At 36.6% G+C, this 25,646-nt stretch overlaps 1 protein-coding gene across 6 annotated transcripts in view; it reads right to left on the reverse strand.

Moving 5' to 3' along the window:
- Positions 1-25,646, reverse strand: part of STIM2 (stromal interaction molecule 2) — a 147,938-nt gene that overhangs the window by 74,677 nt on the left and 47,615 nt on the right. For all 6 annotated transcript variants that reach the window (XM_059164087.1, XM_059164071.1, XM_059164062.1 and 3 more), the window contains exon 2: positions 9,128-9,258. In XM_059164087.1, coding sequence (XP_059020070.1) covers positions 9,128-9,175 — 48 coding nt within the window. In that variant the 5' untranslated portion in view covers positions 9,176-9,258. The remainder of the gene's footprint in view (positions 1-9,127; positions 9,259-25,646) is intronic.

Raw genomic sequence — 25,646 nt, forward strand, 5'->3', positions numbered from 1 at the left:
GGGAGATAGAGAGAGAGCACAAGTAGGCAGAGTGGCAGACAGAGGGAGAGGAAGAAGCAGCCTCCTCCATGAGCAAGGAGCCCGACGTGGGGCTCGACCCCAAGACCCTGGGATTATGACCTGAGCCAAAGGCAGCCACTTAACCAACTGAGCCACCCAGATGCCCTGGGGAAGATTTCTTTAATGAAAACAGGTAATTGCCAGATATTCTGTCTAAAGAAAATGGAAATCATTTGAGAAAAGGGGCTAAAAGATTTACTAGTTGAAGCAGGGGTTGTGGTAACTTCCTAGAAAGAGGCCAAAGGTAGTGGGTTAAATGTCTCAAGGCCACAAATAATTTCAGAAACTTTTGGCTCTTATAGACAGATCTCATACCATAGACCATTCATTCCCAGTTTACACACTGGTTGTATTTAAGAGTGTATTTGCCATTTGAAAAACATCTTTCCTTGGGATGTCTGGGTGGCTCAGTGGGTTAAAGCCTCTGCCTTCAGCTCAGGTCATGGTCTCAGGGTCCTGGGATCGAGCCCCACATCAGACTCTCTGCTCAGCAGGGAGCCTGCTTCCTGCCTGCCTCTCTGCCTACTTGTGATCTCTCTGTCAAATAAATAAATTAAATTAAATTAAATTAAAGAAAAGAAAAAGAAAAACATTTTTCCACAAAAACTGTTATGATACTTAGGTACCTGATATTTTGCAGCACAAAAGCCCACTTAATCTGTATATATTAACTAGATAGTACCAATGGTGTTTCTCAAATGATAGGCAACTAAGGACATAAAAAAGAGGGTAACCATTACACTACATCCCATCTCTGGATGGCAAGCAATGGTAGGGTAAGAAAAAGTCTTCTGAAGTTCTATGGTAGTTGCTCTGAGGGATAAGAAGACACATGAACAGAAATAGTCTAGGAGAGGGGTGCCTGGATGGCTCAGTTGGTTAGGCTGATCTCAGCTCAGGTCTTAATCTCAGGGTTGTGAGCTCAGGCCCCACGCTGGGCTCCACACTGAGCGTGGAATCAACTTAAAAAAATTTTTTTAAATAAAAAATAAAAATAAATGGTCTGGGAGCATTCATTCTTACTAAATATCATAAAAAGAAAGATAACAGCAACTGGTAAATTAACTGGAAAAGCAAGAGATAGAGAAGGAAGCCCAGTAAAGAGCAACTACAATTGTCATGACAAGACATAAAAAGCCTGGGTACTCAACTAAAAATTGCTGAGGCAAGACAGCAAACTTAGAACTTAAGAAATATCCTAAGTACAACTATAAAATAATAAAGATACTTTCTTAAGACCTGTTTCAATAATTTATACAATGGTTCTTAACCATTCTAGGTTACAGAACAATCTTACTTTAACAAAAGCAAAGAATTCTCTCCCCAGCAATATACAAGCACACCCTGCTTTCCAGTAACAATTAATATATTACTATAATAATTACTGTGTTACACATGTTTATGACTTCCAGTAGAACATATTAAGAAAATTTTAAGTAGAACTTGGGAAAAGTAAAATCACAAAATACAGGGTCAGGAAACAGTATCTTCTGCAAGACCATCATAGTAGCCAAATACAAATACTGTGCCCAAGATTATAAAAACTGTTACAAAAGTATGTATTAGAAAAACAACCATAAGATTTTATTAAAGGATAACACGGGCATCAGAATTACCAAAGGACTTGTTAAAATACAGATTTCTGGGCCCCCCTCCCACATTTCTGATTCAGTAGGTCTGGGATGGGTCCTGAAAATTTGCATTTCCACACATTGTTGCTTTGTCCAGGGAACACACTTTGATTGGTTTTTAGAGCAACCTTCAGGAACTATGCCAACTCCTTTTCATCCACTTCTGTCCCTTAAGGGCCAAAGATTTGGGTGCACTGACCCCTTTGTCTTCAGGATTTATTGCCTTTCCTTCTTCACTCTAAGCTTTATGCAAAAAGGGTCTCAACCTTTTTTCTACCTTGCTTCCAAACACATACAGAGCCTCCATATTATTTTGAATTGCCAAAATTGCAATTAAAAAAAATGTTAAAAGAGAAAAGGTAAGTGAAACAGCAAAACAAAATTTGATGCTTAAAAGATTTTGGTGCATTGCAGAATATCAAAAAACTGTACACATATTCTAAGAGATGACTTCTTCGCAGGTAACAGAAGAATATTTCTTCCATAGACTCCTATTTATAGGTGTTTGTAATCATTACTTCTCTTCTAGGATCTCTACATATCAATAGATACACTTCAAATAAAAATTAAAATTTGTAGCTACAATGGTTATAGTGACAAATTTATAGAAGTATTTTTGAAACAAAGGAAATAAAATGTAGATTTTAACCATGCCTTCCATTATCAAAATGATATCTAAATGTTCTGCCTCAATCATCCCCTGCCTTTTTTTCTTTATTAGTATAAATGTGTAAGTTTTGTTTCATTCTTACAGTACCATTTATTCCAGGTATCAGAGGCAGCAGAACTAATTTCAATCTTGAAAAGCAGAGTGGTCACCCTAAGTATATCAGAAATTGATGTGCTATATAGTTAAGAGACCCATATACAGCGAACAGTGAACATTAAAGAATATTAACATTAGCAGTGTCTCTGGAACTTGCCTTTATTTTTAATATCTTATTTATTTGACAGAGAGAGAGAACACAAACGGGGGACAGCAGGCTCCCCACTGAGTAGAGAGCCCAATGCGGGGCTTGATCTTAAGACCTTGGAACCATGGTCTGAGCTGAAGGTAGATGTCTAACTCAATGAGCCACCCGGCTGCCTGTGGAACTTGCATTTTTAAAAAATTCTCAGTTACCTGTTCTTATAAAACTGGAATGAAGTCTATGTGACTTATAACAGATCTTGCTTTATAATTCATTAGCGTAGTCATCTCCAATTTCAGGTGCCCAGACCCCACAGAGATATAGAATCTAATCCACTCATGAGGGAGAGAACACGAGAACTTCTATTATATTTAATTTTATCTCAGTTTTCATTTATGTGAATATTTTTTAAAAAGCATAACAATATAATAGTATGTATGTATCAAATATGTCTAATATAATAGTATGTATATATAGATACAGGTATATCTACTATATCTGTACACCATGTACACATAGCTATTTATTTGTAAATTATATTAGGAAGGGCATAACAATGGAGATTGATGATAAACATTAACATGAGAAAGCAACACACGCTGGAAATCAAGAACATGGATTCAGGGTGCCTGGGTGGCTCAGTTGGCTAAGCAACTGCCTTTGCCTCAGGTCATGATCCTGGAGTCCCTGGACAGAGTCCCACATCAGGTCTCCTGCTGACCTCTCTATTCTCATGCTCGCTCTCTCTCTCTCTCTCAAATAAACAAATAAAATAAAATAAAATAAAATAAAAAGAACATGTCTTCAGTCTGGACTCAAACTCCACCCATACCACCCCACAAGCTGGTGGCAATGTGCAGACTGTTTCACTTCCCTAAGCCTATTTCCCCATCTGCAAATAAGATGGAGAGTATACTCGTAGCTCATAGGGCTTCTATGAGGAGCCCATACCACAGTCCATGTGAAGTGCTTATAGAGTGAAACAAATGGTAAACACTCAGTATTTTCTCTTACTTTAGCATATAAATCCATAAACGTAAGTTCAATAATTCCTATAGTAACAAAATTAAAAGATCATTCCCTTAATTTTCCCAATTTTGGCCATTTAACCCTTTTTTCTTTTTTTTTTTAACTGAAACTGTTAACCCGTTAACAGTCTCTGCTACTCTATTTATATGCTTATTGCTACTATTTCCCAGAAAGATTTAAAGCCTGTTTTTATGATAACACATTAACTGAACTATGAAACTATAAAAATTCCAATATGCAGGGAAATGCCTCAATAATTATAACTTAACAGACGGCAAGGACTCTTTAGCACCTAATCTCTCCTCACCTTACCTTTGCTCTGTTTGTCCTTTCAGTTGAATGCCAAGTGATCCTTTGGTCAAATAAGTTGTACTGGTCCATTTATGCATATAATTACACATAATTACTAACAGCAAAATAGTACTTAATAGATCATTTTAATCGGGTGTATCAATGCTTTAAAATTCTAGACATATTCTATTACCAAGATCAACATGAAAAGTCTTATTGTGGGTCTCCTCCAACACAAAGCCTTCTGAAGGAAGTTGTGTAACTTTATTGTTCTTATATTTTATAATTCCATGGCTTGAGAATTTCCCATCAAATATCTGTAGTTGAGCAGAGTATAGAAACAAACTGTGCTAATCAGTCTCTAAAATGGCTCCCAATGACCCCAACATTCTCACACCCATACCTTGTCAAACAGTCTCCCCTTGAAGTCTCCCCTTGAGTATCAGCTGGACCTAGTGACTCCCTTCTAACAAACAAAATTTGGCAAGAGTAAAGGGATTCCAATTCCAAGATTAGCTTACAAAAAGACTTTAACTCCCAGGTTGTTGACCTTCTCTTGCTCTCTGAGCTCCCTCCCACGCTCTCTAAGGGAAGCTCACTGACATGTTAAGAGCTGCCCCATGGACAGAGCCATGTGGCAGTTAACTGTTATCCCCAACCAACAACCAGTGAAGACCTGTGAAGACCAACAACCATGAAGCCACATGATTAGGCCTTGAAGTGGATCCACCATGTATCCAGCTTTGAGAAGACCACAATACCAGCTGACATTTTAATAGCAGCTTATTGAAAGACCCACAATCAGAAGACCCACCTAAGCTACACCTAGATTTCAGACCCAAACAAACTGTGAGATGATGAACATACACTGTTGTAAGCTGCCAAATTTGGGAACCGGGGGAGGGGTAATTTGTTACATAGCAAAAGATATGTTTACATAAGTTAAAATTTTAACTTAAAATTTTCAGTAAATATATACATGCATTTATTCCTTTGGAAACAGTACTCCATGTAATTCAAAACTCACTGATCCTATTTTAAAATGTATTTTCTAGTAGGTTTTCCTAACCCTATTTTTGCATACTTTCATAGTAACTCTCCTTGTTTCAGACACTCATACATCTGTGCTATTAACTAAGTTTTCTAAGAAGTATACCGATAAAAGATGACAGAGGTGTTATTCAGGTAGATTAGCTAAATCTAAAAAAAACTGAAATATCAGGTACAACCAGTTTTTTTTTACATAAATTGGTTTACAGTTAATTATAAATATCAAAAACTGATAACATAAACTCTAAAATTATTTATTCCAAATGTTATCACTAAAAGGTAAGCATGGATATATAAAGGAAGAAAAAATAGGGAAAAAAGGATTTTTACATTTTTTTTAAAAAGAGGAAAAGTAAAAACAAAGTTCATGCACACTAGAAACTATACTAAAGTGTCTAGTCCACAAAGCAGACAATAACAATGTCAATTGTCACTGCCTCCTATGCTATGTTCAAATCAACAAAACCATTCATTTCTCTTATTTAAAAAAAGTATTTCTTAATCAAGTACCTACACTTTCCAAAATATCTCCAATATTGGCAGAATAGACAAACTTGACTGTAATCAAAACTTCAATTTAAACAGGTCACAGATTGAGCATACACTGACATCTAATCTTTTTGATCTTGGGTCAGAAGACAATGACCTGGAAAGCAAAAGCTTTATATCCCGTTCTTAATCTAAAACACTCTTGTCCTCTATTTTCAATTTGAGAACAGCTTTGAAAAACTGCCAGATACTTACTCTCTTACTTGTCCCAGTATTCCATACAGTACACTCTTTAAATGTTACCTTCCCAGTGAGGCCTGCCGAAAGCACCCTATTTAAAATTACAGCTACCCACCATTTACCTGCTCTCATCCCCCTTTTTCCTGCTTATTTTGGTTTTTTTTTTGTTTAGTCTACCTTTTTACAAGCATCCAACAAAATGTCCACTTTAGGGTTTGAAGATTAATGTGAGATTCTGTTCTGTCCCGGATATATTCCAAGATCTGAGTATCTGGTGTAAACAGACCTTCAAATATTAGCTCAATATTAAATGCATGAATAAATTAAAAGAGTAAATGCTTTCTCATATGACCAAAAACAAAAAACAAAAGCAGAAGCACTAAAGAGAAAAAAATTAAGTTTTCAAGTAGCATTTCAAATGCTAAATATTTTTCTAAATTTTAAAAAAGTTAACATTCTAAACCAAAATCACAAGAAATTAAGTACTTTAATTTTTTTGACTAAGGTTTCTTATTAAACTCATGAAGTTTCCTAATGATGACTGCTAGAAACGCAGAATGATATTACAATTCACTTCTTTAAAAAAGAAACACTTAACCAAGAAATATAAATCAAGATGTAGTTTTGCAGATCAGAAGGCACCAAAATAGTCGAAGAACCACAGAATTAACAACTCTTTCCTTAAAGCCTACAACACACCATCAGTGCTTCCAATACAAATTAATTTGATCTATATATGTGATGTTAAGTTTTCTAGAAGTCACAATAAAAAGTAAAAAAAAACACACGGGATTAGTTTCATATCATATTTTATGTAATCTGGTATGCCCATAACATTATCATTTCCAACAGTTAATGAATATTTTAAAGTTTAAGTATTTTACATTATTTTTCTCATATTCAAAAGTTGAAGTGCATTTTACATTTGTAACACATCTCAATTTTAGATGCCCAGTAGCCAAACATATCTTAGTAGCTACCATACTGGACAGTAGATTTCTAGACTCTGTAAGGTACTAATAAAATATAGAGGCATACCTTATTTGCTCTTGAATATTAATATCAGAAGAAATACCAAGAATAACATCTCCTGTTTTTAAATATTAAAGCTCACCAATCATACTCACAGAGTTCTAAGTTTTTTTTAAATAAGCTTTACATTTTAACATAAAGTTTTTACTTCTAACCTCTATTATAAAATATTTGGAATTTCACTGAAATTTAAAAGATTCAAGATGAATCCAAATAAGTATAAATTATACAGCCATGCCTGTTTACTTTGTTTGGCACAGTGATAAATGATAACACTTCACACATCTGAGCATTTAATATCTGATGATGAGGTTAAAAAGATTAAAATAACTTGTAATTCGAGGAACTATTATGCAATCAGATACATTTAAATAGGCTGTCAAATACCTGCATAAGCTTACTTAATCCCTCCCTGTCTATATATTACATGCAAGTTTAACAGATCTTTCCTTGGAGGGTACTTTTAATGATTGAAAAAATGTGAATTTTTGCTATTCTTTTCAGATTTAAATATTTCTGTAATTGTAGGATAAGAAATATATTTGGTCTTTGTCCTTGGTTCCTGGCAGAGAGCTCTTAAAACCCTTGAATTTCCTGAGTCAGAAGAGTGTATTTTGCCCCTTCTGATCACACTCTGAGTTCATACTAAGAGAGTACTCAGAATGGTGCCTCTAGATCACCCTGGGATGGGACTGGTCAGCAGAAAGACCGGGCGATTAGAGCAATAAGACTTTCACTTCTGACCACTGAGGAAACTGAGCTCTATAAAAACAGAGAAATCTGTTCCATACCTTTCTCTTAGCTTCTAGAGTCACCAGCAATCCCTGTCATTCCTTGACTTATGGCTCCATAACTTCAATCAGGGTCAGCTTTTCCCCAGTGTCTATGTCACCACGTGGTGTTCTCCTCTCTTACACAGATACTAGTCATACTGAACTAAGGGCCAACACTACTCCAGTATATTACCTTAACTAATTACATCTGAAATTACCCTACTTCCAAATAAGGCCACACCCTGAGGTACTAGAATTTAAGACTTCAAAATATGTATTTTTGTGGGGACACATTTCAACCCATAACTTGGGCCTTTAAAAAAAAAGTCGGCCAACACCTGATCTGGAAAATTTTAAACTAAGGAGAAGTAGATCCAGAAGGGCCGCTGAATAGTCATAAATTTCAAAGAAGAGAGCTGAGATATTGTTTTAGACTAACTTGAAAGAAAAAGTAAGAGCCCTCAAAAGATGTCAGGCAGAAAGCGACATATGTAGGTCAGGAATCTACACTGGCTTAGAGATGGAGGAACCAAGTGTAGCCTACAAAAGGATGAGCATTCGCAAGGTAAAGTGTTGCAGAGCAAGTCAAGAATTAATCTTTAGAGACTATAATTATTAGGTAACAATGTGATTAGAGAATATGACTGTTATATAACATTAGATTATAATGTAGAAAAAACATAATTTAGTATCATATAAACTAAAAGAGAAGCATCTCAACTATGACAAATATAAGAGATTGAAGAGGCCTGAAAAACAACCAGGGGACTTGGCTAGAGTAAGATTCCAACCAAAGAAAACAACTTCTATGGAGAAACTAAAAGGGACGCCAGAGGGATGTCAGGAGGAAGATGATAATGCTCAAGAAATAAAACATGATTTATTTGTACAGTGGGTGCAGTAGATCATTACATCAATGACCCCCCAATACACCACATCTCCTGGTATTCATGCCCTTGTATAATCCTCTCCCACAGACTGTGAGCTTAACCAGATCACTTGCTTTAAGCCAATTTGATATTAACAGGCACTGGCAAGGCAAGCAAGGGATGATAAGTACTTTTATGCGGAAACTTGTTTTCTTGGAACACTGTTCCCTGGAAGCCAGCTGCCATGCTGTAAGGAAGCCTGAGCTAGATTATGCATGATGGGAGACCACGTGAAGAAAGACTGCAAAAACTAAGAAGTCATCATTTCAGCCCCAGCAGAGCTCCCAGCGGAATGCAACCACACAGCATCACAGTGACCTCAGACTATACCAAAGGGAACAGAAAACATACCTAGCTGAGCCCGGTCAACCCACAGGATCAGGAGAAATGATAAACTGGTGTCCTAAACCACTAAGCTTTGTGGTGATTAATAAAGCAGCAATAGATAATAACTGATATAGTCAGAAGAGGACATATGTTTGAGGAAAGCAAGAACATGAGACTGGGGATTATTATAAAACTAGAAGACTTGTATATGCATAAGGAAAAAAGAAAAAAGGAAAGGTGTACAAATACAAAGGGTAAAATTAGAATGCAAAGAGAAAAACTAAAGATACTGAAGATGAACCTGAGTCACATATGATGAATAATGGGAAAATTTAAGAGAATAACAGGAAAAGCTTTCCACCTACTTCATCGCTTTCATCTACTTCAATTCCACCATCTTTGTCATCATCCATCTGTTTATGTATTGTCTGAAGAGCTTCCAGACTGTATCTGTCTTCTTCTGTGAAGCATGGTGGACTCAGTGATAGGCAGGGATCTGAAAGAGAATGAAGGGAATCACTAACTTGCCACACCAAAACATAGGCTATAAAGTTAAGAGAATACAATGGAAAAGAAAAACAACACTAAATTTTAAAACATTTCATGTTCAATGTTTAAAAACATTAAATTTCAGACTAAGTCAAACCAATGGGTTTCTAAAAGTCTAGCAGAGTCATCGAAAGTGTAATATATGGACACAACTCATTAAAAATAAATAACTCAATTTAATGGATCTTAGGCAACTACCACCAGAAGTAACTCTAGTAGTGACATCAGGTTTTCTATATTCTTCCACATCTTGAACTATTTTTTTCTTATTCAACATTATATTTACTAATCATTCCCTCCAAAACAGAATGCCTTCCTTAAAAAAAGAAAAAATAACCTAAAAATCACAGAATACAAGGTGATATTTTTGAAGAATCCAGTTTAATTAAAATGTGAATCCAAGTAAATACAGCAGAGAATATAAGAAAAGGATACACAGAAGAGTTACATGATACTTAGAAAGGGTTTTTTTTCACGTTTCTATTTAACAATGAGGGCTCACCCATATTAATACCTTTTAAAATACATCACTTCTTAAATTTAACAAGGAAACACGGGGAAAAAAAAAGACTGAACTTTTAAAAATCTTATTCCTCATGTTTTCTTTAATATACATTTATTGGCTAAACCTCTTCCTATGGAAAATGTGTAAATTTAATCTAACAATTTAGAGATAATTTAAGGCTTTTCAAAGCTTAAAATCAGATTAGTAAAAGTTACTTGTTGACTCAAACAGTAAACAGCCTACACACTAAAATGAAAATGTACTGCCAAAACTTCAATTACACCCAATCCAGCTGACTGGCAATTTGACAAACTCTAAGAACTTACTTCTATTATACTGCCAGGTCACTAAATTACCCTTTTAAAACACCATCAGTTCCACATGTATTTCTAGAATTAGAAATGGCCTAGAAGTTTAAAGTATTTACTAGAATAATAGAAGGCTTAGCCATAGTTTGGTCTTCTCAACAACAGTTAAAAATCTAGTTTATCCATATGACACTCTCAATAGATGCTGAAAAAGCATTTGACAAAGTACAGCATCCCTTCCTGATCAAAACTCTTCAAAGTGTAGGGATAGAGGGCACATACCTCAATATCATCAAAGCAATCTATGAAAAACCCACCACAAATATCATTCTCAATGGAGAAAAACTGAAAGCTTTTCGGCTAAGGTCAGGAACAAAGCAGGGATGTCCATTATCACCACTGCTATTCAACATAGTACTAGAAGTCCTAGCCTTAGCAAGCAGACAACAAAAAGAAATTAAAGGCATCCAAATTGGCAAAGAAGAAGTCAAATTATCACTCTTCGCAGATGATATACTGTATGTGGAAAACCCAAAAGACTCCACTCCAAAACTGTTAGAACTTGTACAGGAATTCAGTAAAGTGTCAGGATATAAAATCAATGCACAGAAATCAGTTGCATTTCTCTACACCAACAACAAGACAGAAGAAAGAGAAATTAAGGAGTCAATCCCATTTACAACTGCACCCCAAACCATAAGATACCTAGGAATAAACCTAACCAAAGAGGCACAGAATCTATACTCAGAAAACTATAAAGTACTCATGAAAGAAATTGAGGAAGACACAAAGAAATGGAAAAATGTTCCATGCTCCTGGATTGGAAGAATAAATATTGTGAAAATGTCTATGCTACCTAAAGCAATCTACACATTTAATGCAATTCCTATCAAAGTACCATCCATCTTTTTCAAAGAAATGGAACAAATAATTCTAAAATTTATATGGAACCAGAAAAGACCTCGAATAGCCAAAGGGATATTGAAAAAGAAAGCCAACGTTGGTGGCATTACAATTCCGGATTTCAAGCTCTATTACAAAGCTGTCATCATCAAGACAGCATGGTACTGGCACAAAAACAGACACATAGATCAATGGAACAGAATAGAGAGCCCAGAAATAGACCCTCAACTCTATGGTCAACTAATCTTCGACAAAGCAGGAAAGAATGTCCAATGGAAAAAAGACAGCCTCTTCAATAAATGGTGTTGGGAAAATTGGACAGCCACATGCAGAAAAATGAAATTGGACCATTTCCTTACACCACACATGGAAATAGACTCAAAATGGATGAAGGACATCAATGTGCGAAAGGAATCCATCAAAATCCTTGAGGAGAACACAGGCGGCAACCTCTTGGACCTCAGCCGCAGCAACATCTTCCTAGGAACAATGCCAAAGGCAAGGGAAGCAAGGGCAAAAATGAACTATTGGGATTTCATCAAGATCAAAAGCTTTTGCACAGCAAAGGAAACAGTTAATAAAATCAAAAGACAACTGACAGAATGGGAGAAGATATTTGCAAACGACATATCAGATAAAGAGCTAATGTCCAGAATCTGTAAAGAACTTAGCAAACTCAACACCCAAAGAACAAATAATCCAATCAAGAAATGGGCAGAGGACATGAACAGACATTTCTGCAAAGAAGACATCCAGATGGCCAACAGACACATGAAAAAGTGCTCCACATCACTCGGCATCAGGGAAATACAAATCAAAACCACAATGAGATATCACCTCACACCAGTCAGAATGGCTAAAATCAACAAGTCAGGAAATGACAGATGCTGGCGAGGATGCGGAGAAAGGGGAACCCTCCTACACTGTTGGTGGGAATGCAAGCTGGTGCAGCCACTCTGGAAAACAGCATGGAGGTTCCTCAAAATGTTGAAAATAGAACTGCCCTATGACCCAGCAATTGCACTACTGGGTATTTACTCTAAAGATACAAACGTAGTGATCCAAAGGGGCACGTGCACCCGAATGTTTATAGCAGCAATGTCCACAATAGCCAAACTATGGAAAGAACCTAGATGTCCATCAACAGATGAATGGATCAAGAAGATGTGGTATATATACACAATGGAATACTATGCAGCCATCAAAAGAAATGAAATCTTGCCATTTGCAACAACATGGATGGAATAGAGCGTATCATGCTTAGCGAAGTAAGTCAAGCAGAGAAAGACAACTATCATATGATCTCCCTGATATGAAGAAGTGGTGATGCAACATGGGGGCTTAAGTGGGTAGGAGAAGAATCAATGAAACAAAATGGGATTGGGAGGGAGACAAACCATAAGTGACTCTTACAAAACAAACTGAGGGTTGCAGGGGGGAGGGGGTTTGGGAGAAGGGGGTGGGGTTATGTTCACTGGGGAGGGTATGTGCTTTGGTGAGTGCTGTGAAGTGTGTAAACCTGGTGATTCACATACCTGTACCCCTGGGGATAAAAATATATGTTTATAAAAATTTTTTAAAAAATCTAGTTTATCATTCTGCCTCTGTTATAAACTGTCCGATTCTGTACAAATCACTTGTCCTTGTGTCTTAGTTACCCCACCTGTAAAATAGTCTAGATGTTTACTAAGATCTACTGCAGCTACAATGGCCTAAGAAATCATCTAATTCTGTGCTTAGGGAAAACAATGTCAAGAAGCCACTTCTGGAAACCAATTAATAATTTTTTTTCTTTTGGTAACAGAACAATGCAAATCTGGATTACATGCATGTTCCAGTTGTAACTCGTTTGGAGGAGTTAACACTTTTAATAGTTTGAAGTCAAAATCTAATTTTAATTTCTTTAGTCTTGGAAGAAAAGCAAACAGAAAAGTTTAAAACTATAACAACAAGCAACGCAATCCTAAGTTATGTGACACGTGTGTATGTGTGTGTATTTAAAACCCTGATCAAGATTTAATAAAATCAAAGAACCTGCAGGCACAATGGTCAATTATTATTCTTACATCACAAAACAACCAGAACCCTGACATGCCTAGAAGTTCAAACTCATTTGTACTTATTCTGAATGGAGGTGAAGTAAAAGATAAACAAACAGGTATCCTAACATATGGAATGTGTTATTGCCTCCAGCAAACCTGTGTTTTTACGCATTTTTGCTAATAAATATATGGAGTGAAAGTGTTATTGCAAGGAGTACACAAGGGTTAGTTATCATCAGTCACTGATTAAACAGGCTTTGTTGTTAATCCAGTCAAATTCTAAAAGTAAAGTGAATGATGGGGGCTCTAAAAACCTCATAAAGCCTTAAAAGAAAATTAGGAGGGGGCCCCTGGGTGGCTCAGTGGGTTAAAGCCTCTGCTTTCGGCTCAGGTCATGATCCCAGGTTCCTGGGATCGAGCCCCGCATCGGGCTCTCTGCTGAGCAGAGAGCCTGCTTCTCTTCCTCTCTCTCTGCCTGCCTCTCTGCCTAATTGTGATCTCTGCCTGTCAAATAAATAAAAATTAAAAAAAAAAAAAAAGAAAATTAGGAGAAACATACAATCTGAAAAAAAATTCATGTAAAAACAAAATTGGAATTTTTTCAATTAAATTAACTAATTTAATAAAACACTACCTTTCAAGGTCTGTTTCAGGTTGTAACATCTCTAGGAAATGTTTCTGTATTGTATCTGTACTATCTTTCAGGGATCAGTTCCTTTCCTGAACACTATTCCATCCATTCACCAAACTTCTATTGAGTATCTACCATGTGTCAGGCATGGAAATACCATAGTGAAAAAAGAAATAAAAATTCCTCATGAGTGCTGTGAAGTGTGTAAACCTGGCGATTCACAGACCTGTACCCCTGGGGCTAATAATACATCCTATGTTAATAAAAAATAAAAAATTATTAAAAAATTCCTCATGAAACTTGCAGCATACTGGGGAAGGCAAGTGTAACATGATAAATAAGTAAAAGGCAGAGCATGTTAGCAGTGGTAAGTATTAAGTAGAAAAATAAAGAACAGATATGAAATGCCAAAGAATTTGAAATCTGATTATATTTTATTCTCAAATCATTCAACCTAAGTCCTCATTTGATGTTGTACTTCATTAATCTCTGTTTCATGGGGCATTTTGCCCACACAAATAAGTTTATGTACAAGGCTAGAACCATGTTCTACTTCTCACTATAATACCCAGGACTTAGCCAGGCAATTTTGTGTCTCTGATAAATTGTTACTTCATATACTAACCAAACCATAAACTTCTAGGCTTCTATACTGTGCAAACCAGTGACAGAGATGAGGAATTAAAGAGCTTATAAGAGTATCTTGTATTTGAAGAAAGTTCACAGTCTAGTGAGAAGGGAAGCATGTGGACTACTACATTAGGTTAGGGACCACTGAAAACACTATTTGTAGGGCACGAGGAGAGCATGGAGGAAGGGAACCAATATAGACTGGGAAGGAAAAGCCAAACGTTTTCTAGAGGTAACCTTGGGAAGTTTTAAATGACCTATAGTTGATGACTATAGGGAGGGAGAGAAACGCATGCCTGGAAAAAGAAACATTATAATGGGGTGCCTGGGTTGCTCAGTGGGTTAAAGCCTCTGCCTTCAGCTCAGGTCATGATCCCAGGGTACTGGGACTGAGCCTGGCATCGGGCTCTCTGCTCAGCAGGGGACCTGCTCCCCCCCCACCCTTTCTCTGCCTGCCTCTCTGCCTACTTGTGATCTCTGTCAAATAAATAAATAAAATATTTTAAAAAAAAGAAAGAAGGAAAGAAACGTCGTAAGTTCAGTGGCATGAAAAGAAAACGAACATTCAGAGAAATGCCACTAGTTAATATGTCTGGAATACAGAGGAAAAAATGGAGAAAAGAAGAGAGATCAGATAAGAAACTGGAAAGAAGGGGCCAGATCTCTAAGAGTCGTTTTTCCCAACTAAGGAATTTGGATTTTTATCCTGAAAACAATAGGGGATTTTCAAGGAGAAGCCCAACACAATCAGATCCATTACAGAAAGATCACTCTGGTGACAGAGGAAAATAGAATAGAGGCAAGGCTGAGAGGCACAGCTGTCAGGAAGTGCTACTGTAATCCTATAGGCTTGCAATACTCCATGGGTCCAAGGAATGGAGGAGGGAAATGATGAACATTGCTGTGGGATTTGGTGTTTTGCCAAGCTGGAGCAGCAGAAAAGGAAAAACAGGAGCTGAGGATATGGCAAGAGTGATCCATTTCTCCACATAAAATTTTATCTCTTTTTGCTACAGTGACTTAAGGACTAGAAATCTCAGAATAACTGAGAATTCTGAACACCAATACCTGTTCTAATGTCTTTTTCATTTCTTTCTCAACTGTTTCCCTTCCAGGTTAATTCAGCTCAAATGATCATTTTAACTCACAATAGCTGACCTAAATTTCTTTTCAAATACACAAACTGTTACAAAAGATCTGTGCATATAATGAATCTGGTGTAAAGGTTCCAAAGACAACTGCTAAAATGACAAAATGGTTCTCCTTTGCCAACATCTCATTGACATCTACTTTAGCTATCCAAAATGCACCAGTACGTATCATGTATTCCATAGCCAGAAACATGTTTCTCAGATATCTAAACAGAATTCATTTGTTCAAGTAAATAGGATATAGGGTGCCTGTAATATGTCAGACCCTGTGCTTGGTGCTGGACATTCACATAACAATTAAGACAAATTCCCTCCGCTGGGTGCCCTCACTTTGTATTAAATGCAATATGATGTGATAAATCTTTTTAGCATTATATACTGAGCATTCCTTTCTTTTTCCTAAATCAAGAACAGAACTTTCTACTGAGAAGAAATCAGCTGAAACAGAATAAAACTTAACTAAAGCCAGCAACCAACACCACTATTAAATTCCAACTTGTCTTCCTCTACTCAAAACCAAAGATTAAGCCAGTTTCATTACTATATATTATTACCAATATATATATTGGTAAATATATATATATATAGCAGTGATATATCACTGCTATACAAATGATGCCTGAATTTTACGTGCAAGCAATTACATTTTGGGTGGCATTAGGAAAGAGAATAGGATTTTAGTAAGTGGGATTAGAAAAAAAAAAAAAAAAAAAGCAAGAACTCAAACAGGAACTAACATGAGCTCTGGGACCAACAAAGTAGTTTGGCTAACTGACTGGTTCTCCATGAGAGTACCACTCAGTGTTCTGCCCATCCCCCTCACACTCACCTCTCTCCACACTGCTGCTATGGACATGCAGGAGAGGAGTGTGGAGCCCAAGAATCAAGCAACTAGAAAGCTCAGTTCAGTCCCACACAGCAGAGAACAGCCTTGTCCTCAGCTATGCCAGCAGTCCCCCAAAGAAAGGAAGAGAACACTAGCAATTGCTGGAAGGAAAAGCAGCAGGATATGAAGGATATGAATCCGGAAAGAGAGCCTGGAGCTGTCAGCATTGAAGGACAATGAATCTCTGAAAGAGGCACCTAAAAGAAGCAACCAGTGATTTTTTTTTTTAAGATTTTATTTATTTATTTGACAGAGAGAGATCACAAGCAGGCAGAGAGGCAGGCAGAGAGAGAGGAGGAAGCAGGCTCCCTGCTGAGCAGAAAGCCCGATGTGGGGCTCGATCCCAGGACCCTGGGATCATGACCTGAGCCGAAGGCAGCGGCTTAACCCACTGAGCCACCCAGGCGCCCCGCAACCAGTGATTTTTAAGTAGGACTGTGACATAATGACAAATGTAACAGAAAGAAATTACAACTTATATTTTGTGTAATGCTTTCAAGTTCAAAATATGCTTTCCTATACAGTCGATTTTATTTTAATCCAGAGAAGAAACTGCAGCTATGGTTTACATGCTTGTTCCCAATGAGTGTCTGTTCCAACAGTCCAGGCAGGAAGTAACAGAATATAAACCAGAATATAAGTCATGGCAGTGAAGACAGAAAGAAAAGGTCATACTGAAGTGACAACCGAATGCAGTCAAAGGAGACATCTCATTCAATCGATACATGCAGGGAATACGGTTTTGGAAACCTCAGAAAGCAAGAGCTTCAGAAATAACTGAAGCTGAAGAAGTAAATCCAGTCTTTAGAGCTAGCTTCCCTCCCATAATGCCCTTAAGGTCAGCAAATTTCATGCAGAAAAGAACTAAGAAGGGGAGCCAGCCGACTCTTAATCACAATCCAATGACTGTAGCCTGTTAACAATGTGCAATATCATATACTGCCAAGAACTTGGCTTACCATACGGGCAACTATTTATGCATCTCGTGATTAGGATTTTCTTAATTATCACCACTGAGAGAAATTCTTTAAATAATATTGTCTGTACTTAGTACTTCCATTAATAGTTCAAGCATTTATCAAATTAAATACTCCAATCTAAATATTTTGAGAATAAATGTTCTCTAAGATCTTCAGAGATAATTCCTTAGTATCATTTTTCAATAAACTAAAGACATGATTCAAACTCAAAATAAAAACAAATAATGTGTTCTCTCTTCTGATATCCTCTTTAGGGTAAGTCTCTCGTGCCCCTTCTATTTCCAGTGTCTAACGTACCACCAACACCTAGCATATAGTAAGATTAATGGATGTTTCTCCAAAAATCTAATAAATAATAAAGGTCACTGAATACATTTTTAGAAAGAAGTTAGTTGGAACCCATCATCTATTATATTATTTTGTATATAGTATTCAAAATATGCTAGATATTCAAAGTAGATATTCAAAATATGCTCTTTATTAAAAGCATATTACATGCCAGAAAAACAAATGAGAAAGAAAAAGTTGTAACTGGTTACACAATGCTATACCAGGACACTATAAAAATGCAGGTGGAAGACTCTAGAATCTCTGATATTTACTCCTACAATTAAAGTTCACCAGTTAAACAAACCTTACCAAAAGAGGGTTGAGAAACCACTGCAGATGTACCTAATTATGCCATAAGTGTTACACTGAACAGAAAATAAAGGGTCTTTACTTTAAACCCCTCCTGACTGATGACTGCCTCTTGGAGCTCTGAATCTCTTTAATCACTGACTTTGTATAAAAAGTATATATTAATTAGTCTCTACTCTTATAAAAAGAAAGAAGTTTCCCCTGATTGTTAGCTAAAAATGTCCCATAAAAAAGTGCCTTATTCAACTACCCCCTCCAAATGTTTTAAATAGACCATCCCATACGAACTCACTCACTGAGGTCCTTCGCACTTTCCAGGAACATTTTTCAATTTACATCTTCTAACTACTTCACTTCCACTTACTCCCCACCCACAAAAAGCATCTTGTCCTTGCCTCCTCAAACAGTCCATGCTAATCTCAAAGAGCCTCTCTAAAAGTAGAAGACAAAAGAGAATGCCTCTGCCTTGAAACTATCTTAATACAAAATTCACTTACCAACACATCCCTCGTCCAAAAAAAATCTATATTTATATTCATGGTTAAACAATATGTTCCTTCAATGTATTTAAATAAGTAATACTTATGCAGCTGTATATCTCTCTGCATTCATTGACTGCTGCCTATTTCCACTGTGCTCTATAAGTTCATAGAAAGCAGTAATGTATCTGTTTATAATATTAGCTACATCTATCATATGTGGGAAAATAATGTTGACTAGGCACAAAAAGAAAAAAAAAAGTAAACAAGTGCCCTGATTTACTCCCAGGATACCACAATCACTAACATCTGAATTAGCAGCATTATGTGAACAGAATAGTGCAATAACTTTGCTTACTTTGATTTATTTTGTATTGTTTTAGACGGAATGTGGTAATTCAAAGTGACAAACAGAACACTGTGAATGTACCTAATGACGCTGAATTGTGTACTTAAAATGATCACACATTATGTCACATGTATATTTTACACAATAAAGAAAAAAAGGTATAGCCAAGCACAAGGTATAGAGAGCAAAGATCATTAATACTGTCTTACACTGCTTCACTTCTCTCACAGAGGAAGAACTTAAAAACAACCACAAAAAATAAAATTACTATCCCAATTTTACAGAAAGAAAGGTTGAGGAGTATGTAAAAGGAAAAGAACTTTTTTTTTTTTTTTTTAGAGATTTGTTTGAGAGAGATAGAAAAGGGAGTTGGTGAGGAACTCAAGCAGACTCGGCGCTGAGCACAGAACCCAACACAAGGCTTGAACCCAGGAAACAGAGATTCAACCTGAGGAGAAACCAAGAGTCAGAAGCTTTCAAACGACTTCACCAACCAGGCCCCAGGAGATTCATTTGAATCCTGCCAATTACTGCACAATCTTAGCAAAGTCACTTAACTTCTTTGCCTTAACTCCCTGATCTATAGAATGGGAATAACAGAGAGCAACTTTTGCCAAGCTGATGTTAGAATTAAATGAGACATCTATAGATAAAATACCTAACACAGTGTGTGGCACACATATGGAACTCAGCAGACAACACTCAGCAGATACCTAGTACTATTATCCAGAAAGGTGAGGGCCTTTGCTAATCAACAGCACAACACCAAGTCTCCTGCTATATAAGTCTAGTCTTTCTATATTACTATTATCTTAACATATATCAAAAACATCATTTTTTCTAAATTAAACTTACTCTAAATATCTTTTAGTTGATTCTAAAATCAAATAGACCCTAAAAGGCAAGAAGAAAAGATAAAGAGGGAATAGAGCATTTACTGGGTAACATATGCCAGGTGCTTTACTTGGTTATCTAATTCAACTTCTCTACAACCCTGCCATGTTGGGATCATGCTGCTTCTTTCCATGATGAACAAACCAAATTCTCATATGCAAAGCAATATGCCCAAAGTCAAAGAGCTGGGTTAACTATTTTGTTGAAATTCAAAAGAACTTTATTTCTCCCCATCTCCCATAATATGTCAAAAGAAAAAGACTCCCTATTTCTAAAAATACCCCAAAAGAATATTCTGAAAATAAACTCCAAAACAAGAATTCTAAAAGCAGGTCCACTAAAAGCAGTACTTACTGTAAGTATAAAATCTCCAAAGATTACTACATTGAAAAAGAAAAACACTCATTTAGGTATAAGTTTTACTCTGTACTTACAGGATTAGTGTGTTTGTTCGAACAATTATTTTAGAAAGTTCTTACTGTTTCCAAGTGAAAATAAATTCACACTTCCAACTGGGAAGGAGAATTCATTGTCCCACCAATTTGGTCTCAGCAATAAAAATGGGTAATTCCCCTTCCATGTACCGTTCCATAATAATGGAAGAAAGACTTACAAAGTTATATTTCACTCAATGAAAGAGGTGAGCACCTGACGGGAAGTGCACTTGCGATGGCAGTCACAGGAGATAAATGAGGCCACAACCAGAGACTTGATAATAAGGATATTTGTAAATCAAATATTTCTAAGTTGGGATTGTGAACCCCCCGGGTCCTGAGATGGAGCCCCACCAAGGGCTCCCTGCTCAGTGGAGAGCTTGCCTCTCCCTCTCCTTCTGGTCCTCCCCCATCCTCGCTCATGTCCCTTTTTCTGTCTCTCACCTGCTCTCACTCTATCCCAAATAAAATCTTTTAGAAGATAAAAATAAATAAAGGCCAACATCAAGGGATATCAATTTTATCAGAAAAATTGTTCTTGTTTCTATCCACGCTTGTGTCTTTTGTTCCTCCTTCAGGTCAGATGCCCATAACCCATACCTTCCATTTCACTCACTGCTTTTGTATACCCTAAGAATTCCACTGATTTTTTCTAATGCTAAGATATTCACAGGCAAAAGAGCCTCTTTAAGACATTCAAAGCTTCCTCCCTCCCCCAAAGACATCCAAAAGCAGCAGAGAGAAACTGGAAATGTGAGCATTTGTTAAGGAGCTTGTAAAAGGGCCTCGTGCAAAAAGCAGAATCAGGCAAAGCATCTGTTTATTAGTTTATGAGCAAACCAGCAGCTAATTCTAAAGATCATTAATTAATGCCAGGCTCCAATACAGTCTTTTCTATCTACCTTTACACATGCTTTTTCTTTTTTCTTACCATATAATTCTAACACCTATTTCCACTTTGAAATATGTAAGTGGGGGAGCCTGTGTGGCTCAGTTGGTTAAGCGACTGTCTGTGGCTCAGGGGATGATCCTGAAGTCCCAGGATAGAGTCCCTTCTCCAGCTCAGGTAGTTTGCTTCTTCCTCTGGCCCTGCCCCCTTCTCATACTCTCTTTCTCCCTCTCAAATAAATAAATTTTTTAAAAAAGAAAAGAGAAAAAATATGTTAAGTAGAAATCAGTGAGTTCAGAATTACAGAAGTTACTGGAGATTCCTCACATGTACCCCAACACTGTTCCTAACCAGTATGGCAGACATAAATACCTCCCAGGGGAACCTCTGTTCTCTAAAAGTGTTTACTTCAGCTCCCTAGTAGTAATGATGTGTTGTCCTCAACAAATCAACTTTTAGAGGTTCTCTCTCAACACCAGAGTTTATTGAAGATAACAATGAAAGTAATTAAATTATTTAATCAATATATCAATATATATGCACACAAATTAATACTGACCTTCCTATTCTGAGATTTCTCCCTTAGGAAAGTATATATACTTTTTCCAACAACACTGCCACTGCCCAAAATTCAAGGCACTCATGACTCAACTAAAAGAATTAGCCCCAAACAATGTGCAGTGTTTTCTGCATATTCTTTAAAATGGCATACTTTTTCTTCCAGTTACTGTAGATTTAAACTTTGGAAACTGCTCAGTCAAATAGAAGAATGTCATTTCTGCTCCAAACAATGTATCAGGTGCCATTAAAGAAAAAAAGATTTTTTCATATGGTCAAATTTCAATTCATTAACCCTCAAACTTACTTCTACTTTATATTTTTTGGAATACGTCATTAATACCTTAAATTATTTTAAATAATTGTGACCTAAAAAATAATTGCATGATAATGTAAGTTCCTTGAGGAACAGTATTAAAAGATGAAAAAAACTGGCCTAAATATAGTCAACTGAGATATTTAACAATTCAGTATGAGGATAATATAAATTTTCACTTATTAAGATATGGTAATTCCTTTTATTTCATAAAGTTTCCAAATTTTCATTTCTCAATTTTAACTAAAATCCAGTATAAGCAACTGATTTATTGTTCATATTCCCATCATCTAGAATACCACCTGGGAACAACAGCAAATACTCAAGTATTTACTGAATGAGTGAATCAACATAGAAACTAAATGAGTGATTGTAGATTAAGTTTATTTATTATATTTAGCTTAATTACACTAAAAAATTTTCCTTTTTATATAGAATAATCAACAAAAAATAATCAAACCACTGAATGTGACAAAGTACCAAGCACTTCAGCTGGCAATAATGACATTCTTATAACCGCTCAAAACAAAAAGTCTAAGGTCGTTATTTTTTTTTTAAAGATTTATCTATTTATTCGAGAGAGAGTGTGTGTGTGCACTTGCGTGCCAAAGCACACAAGTATGGGGAGGGCAGAGGGAAAGAATCTCAAGCAGACTCCCTGCTGAGCGCCCAGCCTGATGCAGGGCTCAATCTCACCACCAGGAGATCATGACTTGGGCCAAAATCAAGGTTCAACGCTTAACCAACTGAGTCACTCAGACATCCCTAAAGTCATTCTTGACTACAACCTTCACACACATAATATCCAACCACAGAAAATCTGTTGGTTCTACCTTGGAAACATTATCCGAACTCTGCCCCATTCAGAGACACCATCATCTCTTGTGGAGACTACTGTTTCTCATCCTTTAATGTCTTCTCTCCCCTCCTTTCACAGTGAAATCCACGGTCACTTATTATAATTGCTCCCCTGCAAACACACGCAAGTCCCTGGCCCATTTCTCCTCTATTACACTTGGTTGGCAAAGCAATAACCATGGTAAAAATCTAGTTCTCCACATACTCTGTCCCTACACCCATGCATCTAAACATGACTGAGCATGATGCCTTATACCCATAACCACAGGTCTCAACTGCACCGCTAACTTGACCAGACAATCACACTCTAACTTCCAGGTCAATTCACACTCCTGCTCTATTTCACACCTTCTTGATCCTCACCCTCAATACATTCCCTTCACCCTCATTCAGAGCAAAGACTCTGAAAAAGAAAAGGAAAAAGAAATATCATTCAGAAGAGAACTTCGTAAACTCACATCACACACTGAACCACCTCCGAATACCTATACCTCAAACTGGGCCTCTTGCCTGTAGCCACAGATGAATTATCCAAGTTTCTACATAATACCAATCCCTACATTGATGTACTAAATCTCCTCCCATTTGGCCCCTCAAGAGCACTACTCCAGAAATTCACACTTAGTATTTTCTCTCAATGAATCACTATCATCAGAATATAAACAGTTTTGTTTTCCTCCCCCATTCTTTAAAAAGAAGGTGGGGGGCAAAACATTCTCAACTCCACTGCATTACTACTCCATTTATTGATCCCCTTTGCAGAAAAACTCCCTGAAAATATGGCTAACTTACCATCTCCAATCTCTCTCCTCCCTTTCTATCTTAAAATACACTCCCATCAGACTTGAGCACTCACCACTCCACCACGACTCCCCTGGTCAAAATCACCAGTAATCTCTACCTTACTAAATCCAATGGTCAATTCATTGCTCCTGTTTCTTGGCCTATCAGTGATCATCTGCCACAGCTGATCACATTCTCTTCTTTCTTCAGTTTCCAGGACAACATAATATCCTTGTTTTCCTCCTCACTCACTGCTGCCTCTCAGTTTTCTCTTTCAAAGGGTATGAGGAAACTGTGGGGGATTATGGTTATATGGTTACTTGGACTGTGGTGACAGTTGTGACAGCTCAGACATCATGAAAATAAGATAATTAGTTGTTTTTAACCCTTAGAATGAAAATATCCTGGCCACTGAGAACAATTAGTTCCTTTCTTATTCTACTCTCTGTTAATAACTTTTATCTACCATTTTCAATCAATTATTTTCCTAACAAAAGAGAGACTCCAACAGGTGGTGAAGAGTTTGACTTTCTATTGTTACCATTAAAGGATCAGAAATAATCACTGCCTTGTTTTTTTTTTCTGAACATAACATTCCAAAATGCCTTTTATTATTTCTTAGCACTCTCTACAAGCCTCAGCGAAATCTGGCCCTCAAAATTATGAACACAGTTGACAGAGATCTGTAACACTCTCATTTACTATCACTTATATGTCTTATGTCCTATCTTTTCATAATTTTATATCCCTGTCTCAATTAACATCTATCTATATCAGGTATTATAACAAATACTAATTATAGGTACTTAAAGTAAAATGGTACTTGAAGCATATTAAGAAATAAACTCGTTGAAATATTTTACAAAAACCAAACACCTATGTGTTGGGGTGAGGGGTGTATCTGTGTAAAATACTGAGCTAGCAAAAGCTCATGGAAAGTAAATGTTCAAGGAGCCACTATATTTATGTCACAACTCATTTAGCAGAACTCATTAGCAATAAGAGACTGGGAGTCATGGCTGGGACAGTGTCAGATTTGTGTTTTGTACAGAATATGCAGTAGCTACAGAATGTGGTTTTAAGAACAGCAGATTGGAGGCAGGGAATCAAGTAATTTTATCTCAAGCAATGAGGTCTAAACTGTAAGGCTGTACTAATAAGGTGAGAGAGAATGTGGCAGATTGCATAAATATTACAAAGTAAATTTTACTATTTCTAAAACTCTCCACTGTTTCCACCACAATATGCAGCCTCCATTAAATAGAAATGTCATCAACAGGAAAAGATCTTATTCATTATCAAGCATAAAGGTAGCTATATGATCTTTTTCTTTGTATTTTGTAATTTTAGAGAAAGAGATATCCAGATACATACATTTCTAAATGATTAAGTATTGAAAACTAAACTCATATTATAAGCTCTTTTAGTTTATTTATTTATTGGCCTCAATAACAACAGGAAGACTGTTCTTATAGATAATCCAAGAAAACTCCACCTACCACATGACAGTCTGGAACACTGCAACAGCTCCCTTCCACCTCAGGGTATGAGGAAAAAACACGAGGCAGGGTGGCATCAAATAGGTAGAAATTGGCCAATAAGGACATGTTGTCAAAAAGACAGACAATCACTGCATTCTTTCTGCATACAGAACTAAATCAGATATTTCTAAGAAATGATTTAGAGATCTAGAATGCAATGAAAGAAGTCATTCATAAAATGGTGCTGATCATTTTAAGTAATACTAGCTTTGCTTCCTGAAATGATGTCACAGTGTAGTTCCTATACTGCAAAGTTTTACATTATTACCATAATCCAGGCATAAATTTAGATTCCATCTAAGGAAACAATTTTGTCACTAAAAGATATGATTTCTATCCTAAATATGGCAATGATCTTAACAAGAGCAAAGTCCTTTGCAAACCAGTATTGGGTTGATCTTCTAAACACAGACTTTTCACTCATTATTTTTGACAGAGAAGAGAAATGAGTGAGAACAACATCTGTATATTGTCTGGCTATTAAAAGTTCAAATCCTGGTTGCCCTGTCCAGTCCATTGTCCATCTCTATGCCACTGCCATCGGAGATAACGTCATCAC

This window comes from Mustela lutreola, chromosome 1 (genome assembly GCF_030435805.1).
Source record: "Mustela lutreola isolate mMusLut2 chromosome 1, mMusLut2.pri, whole genome shotgun sequence".
Taxonomy (NCBI): domain Eukaryota; kingdom Metazoa; phylum Chordata; class Mammalia; order Carnivora; family Mustelidae; genus Mustela; species Mustela lutreola.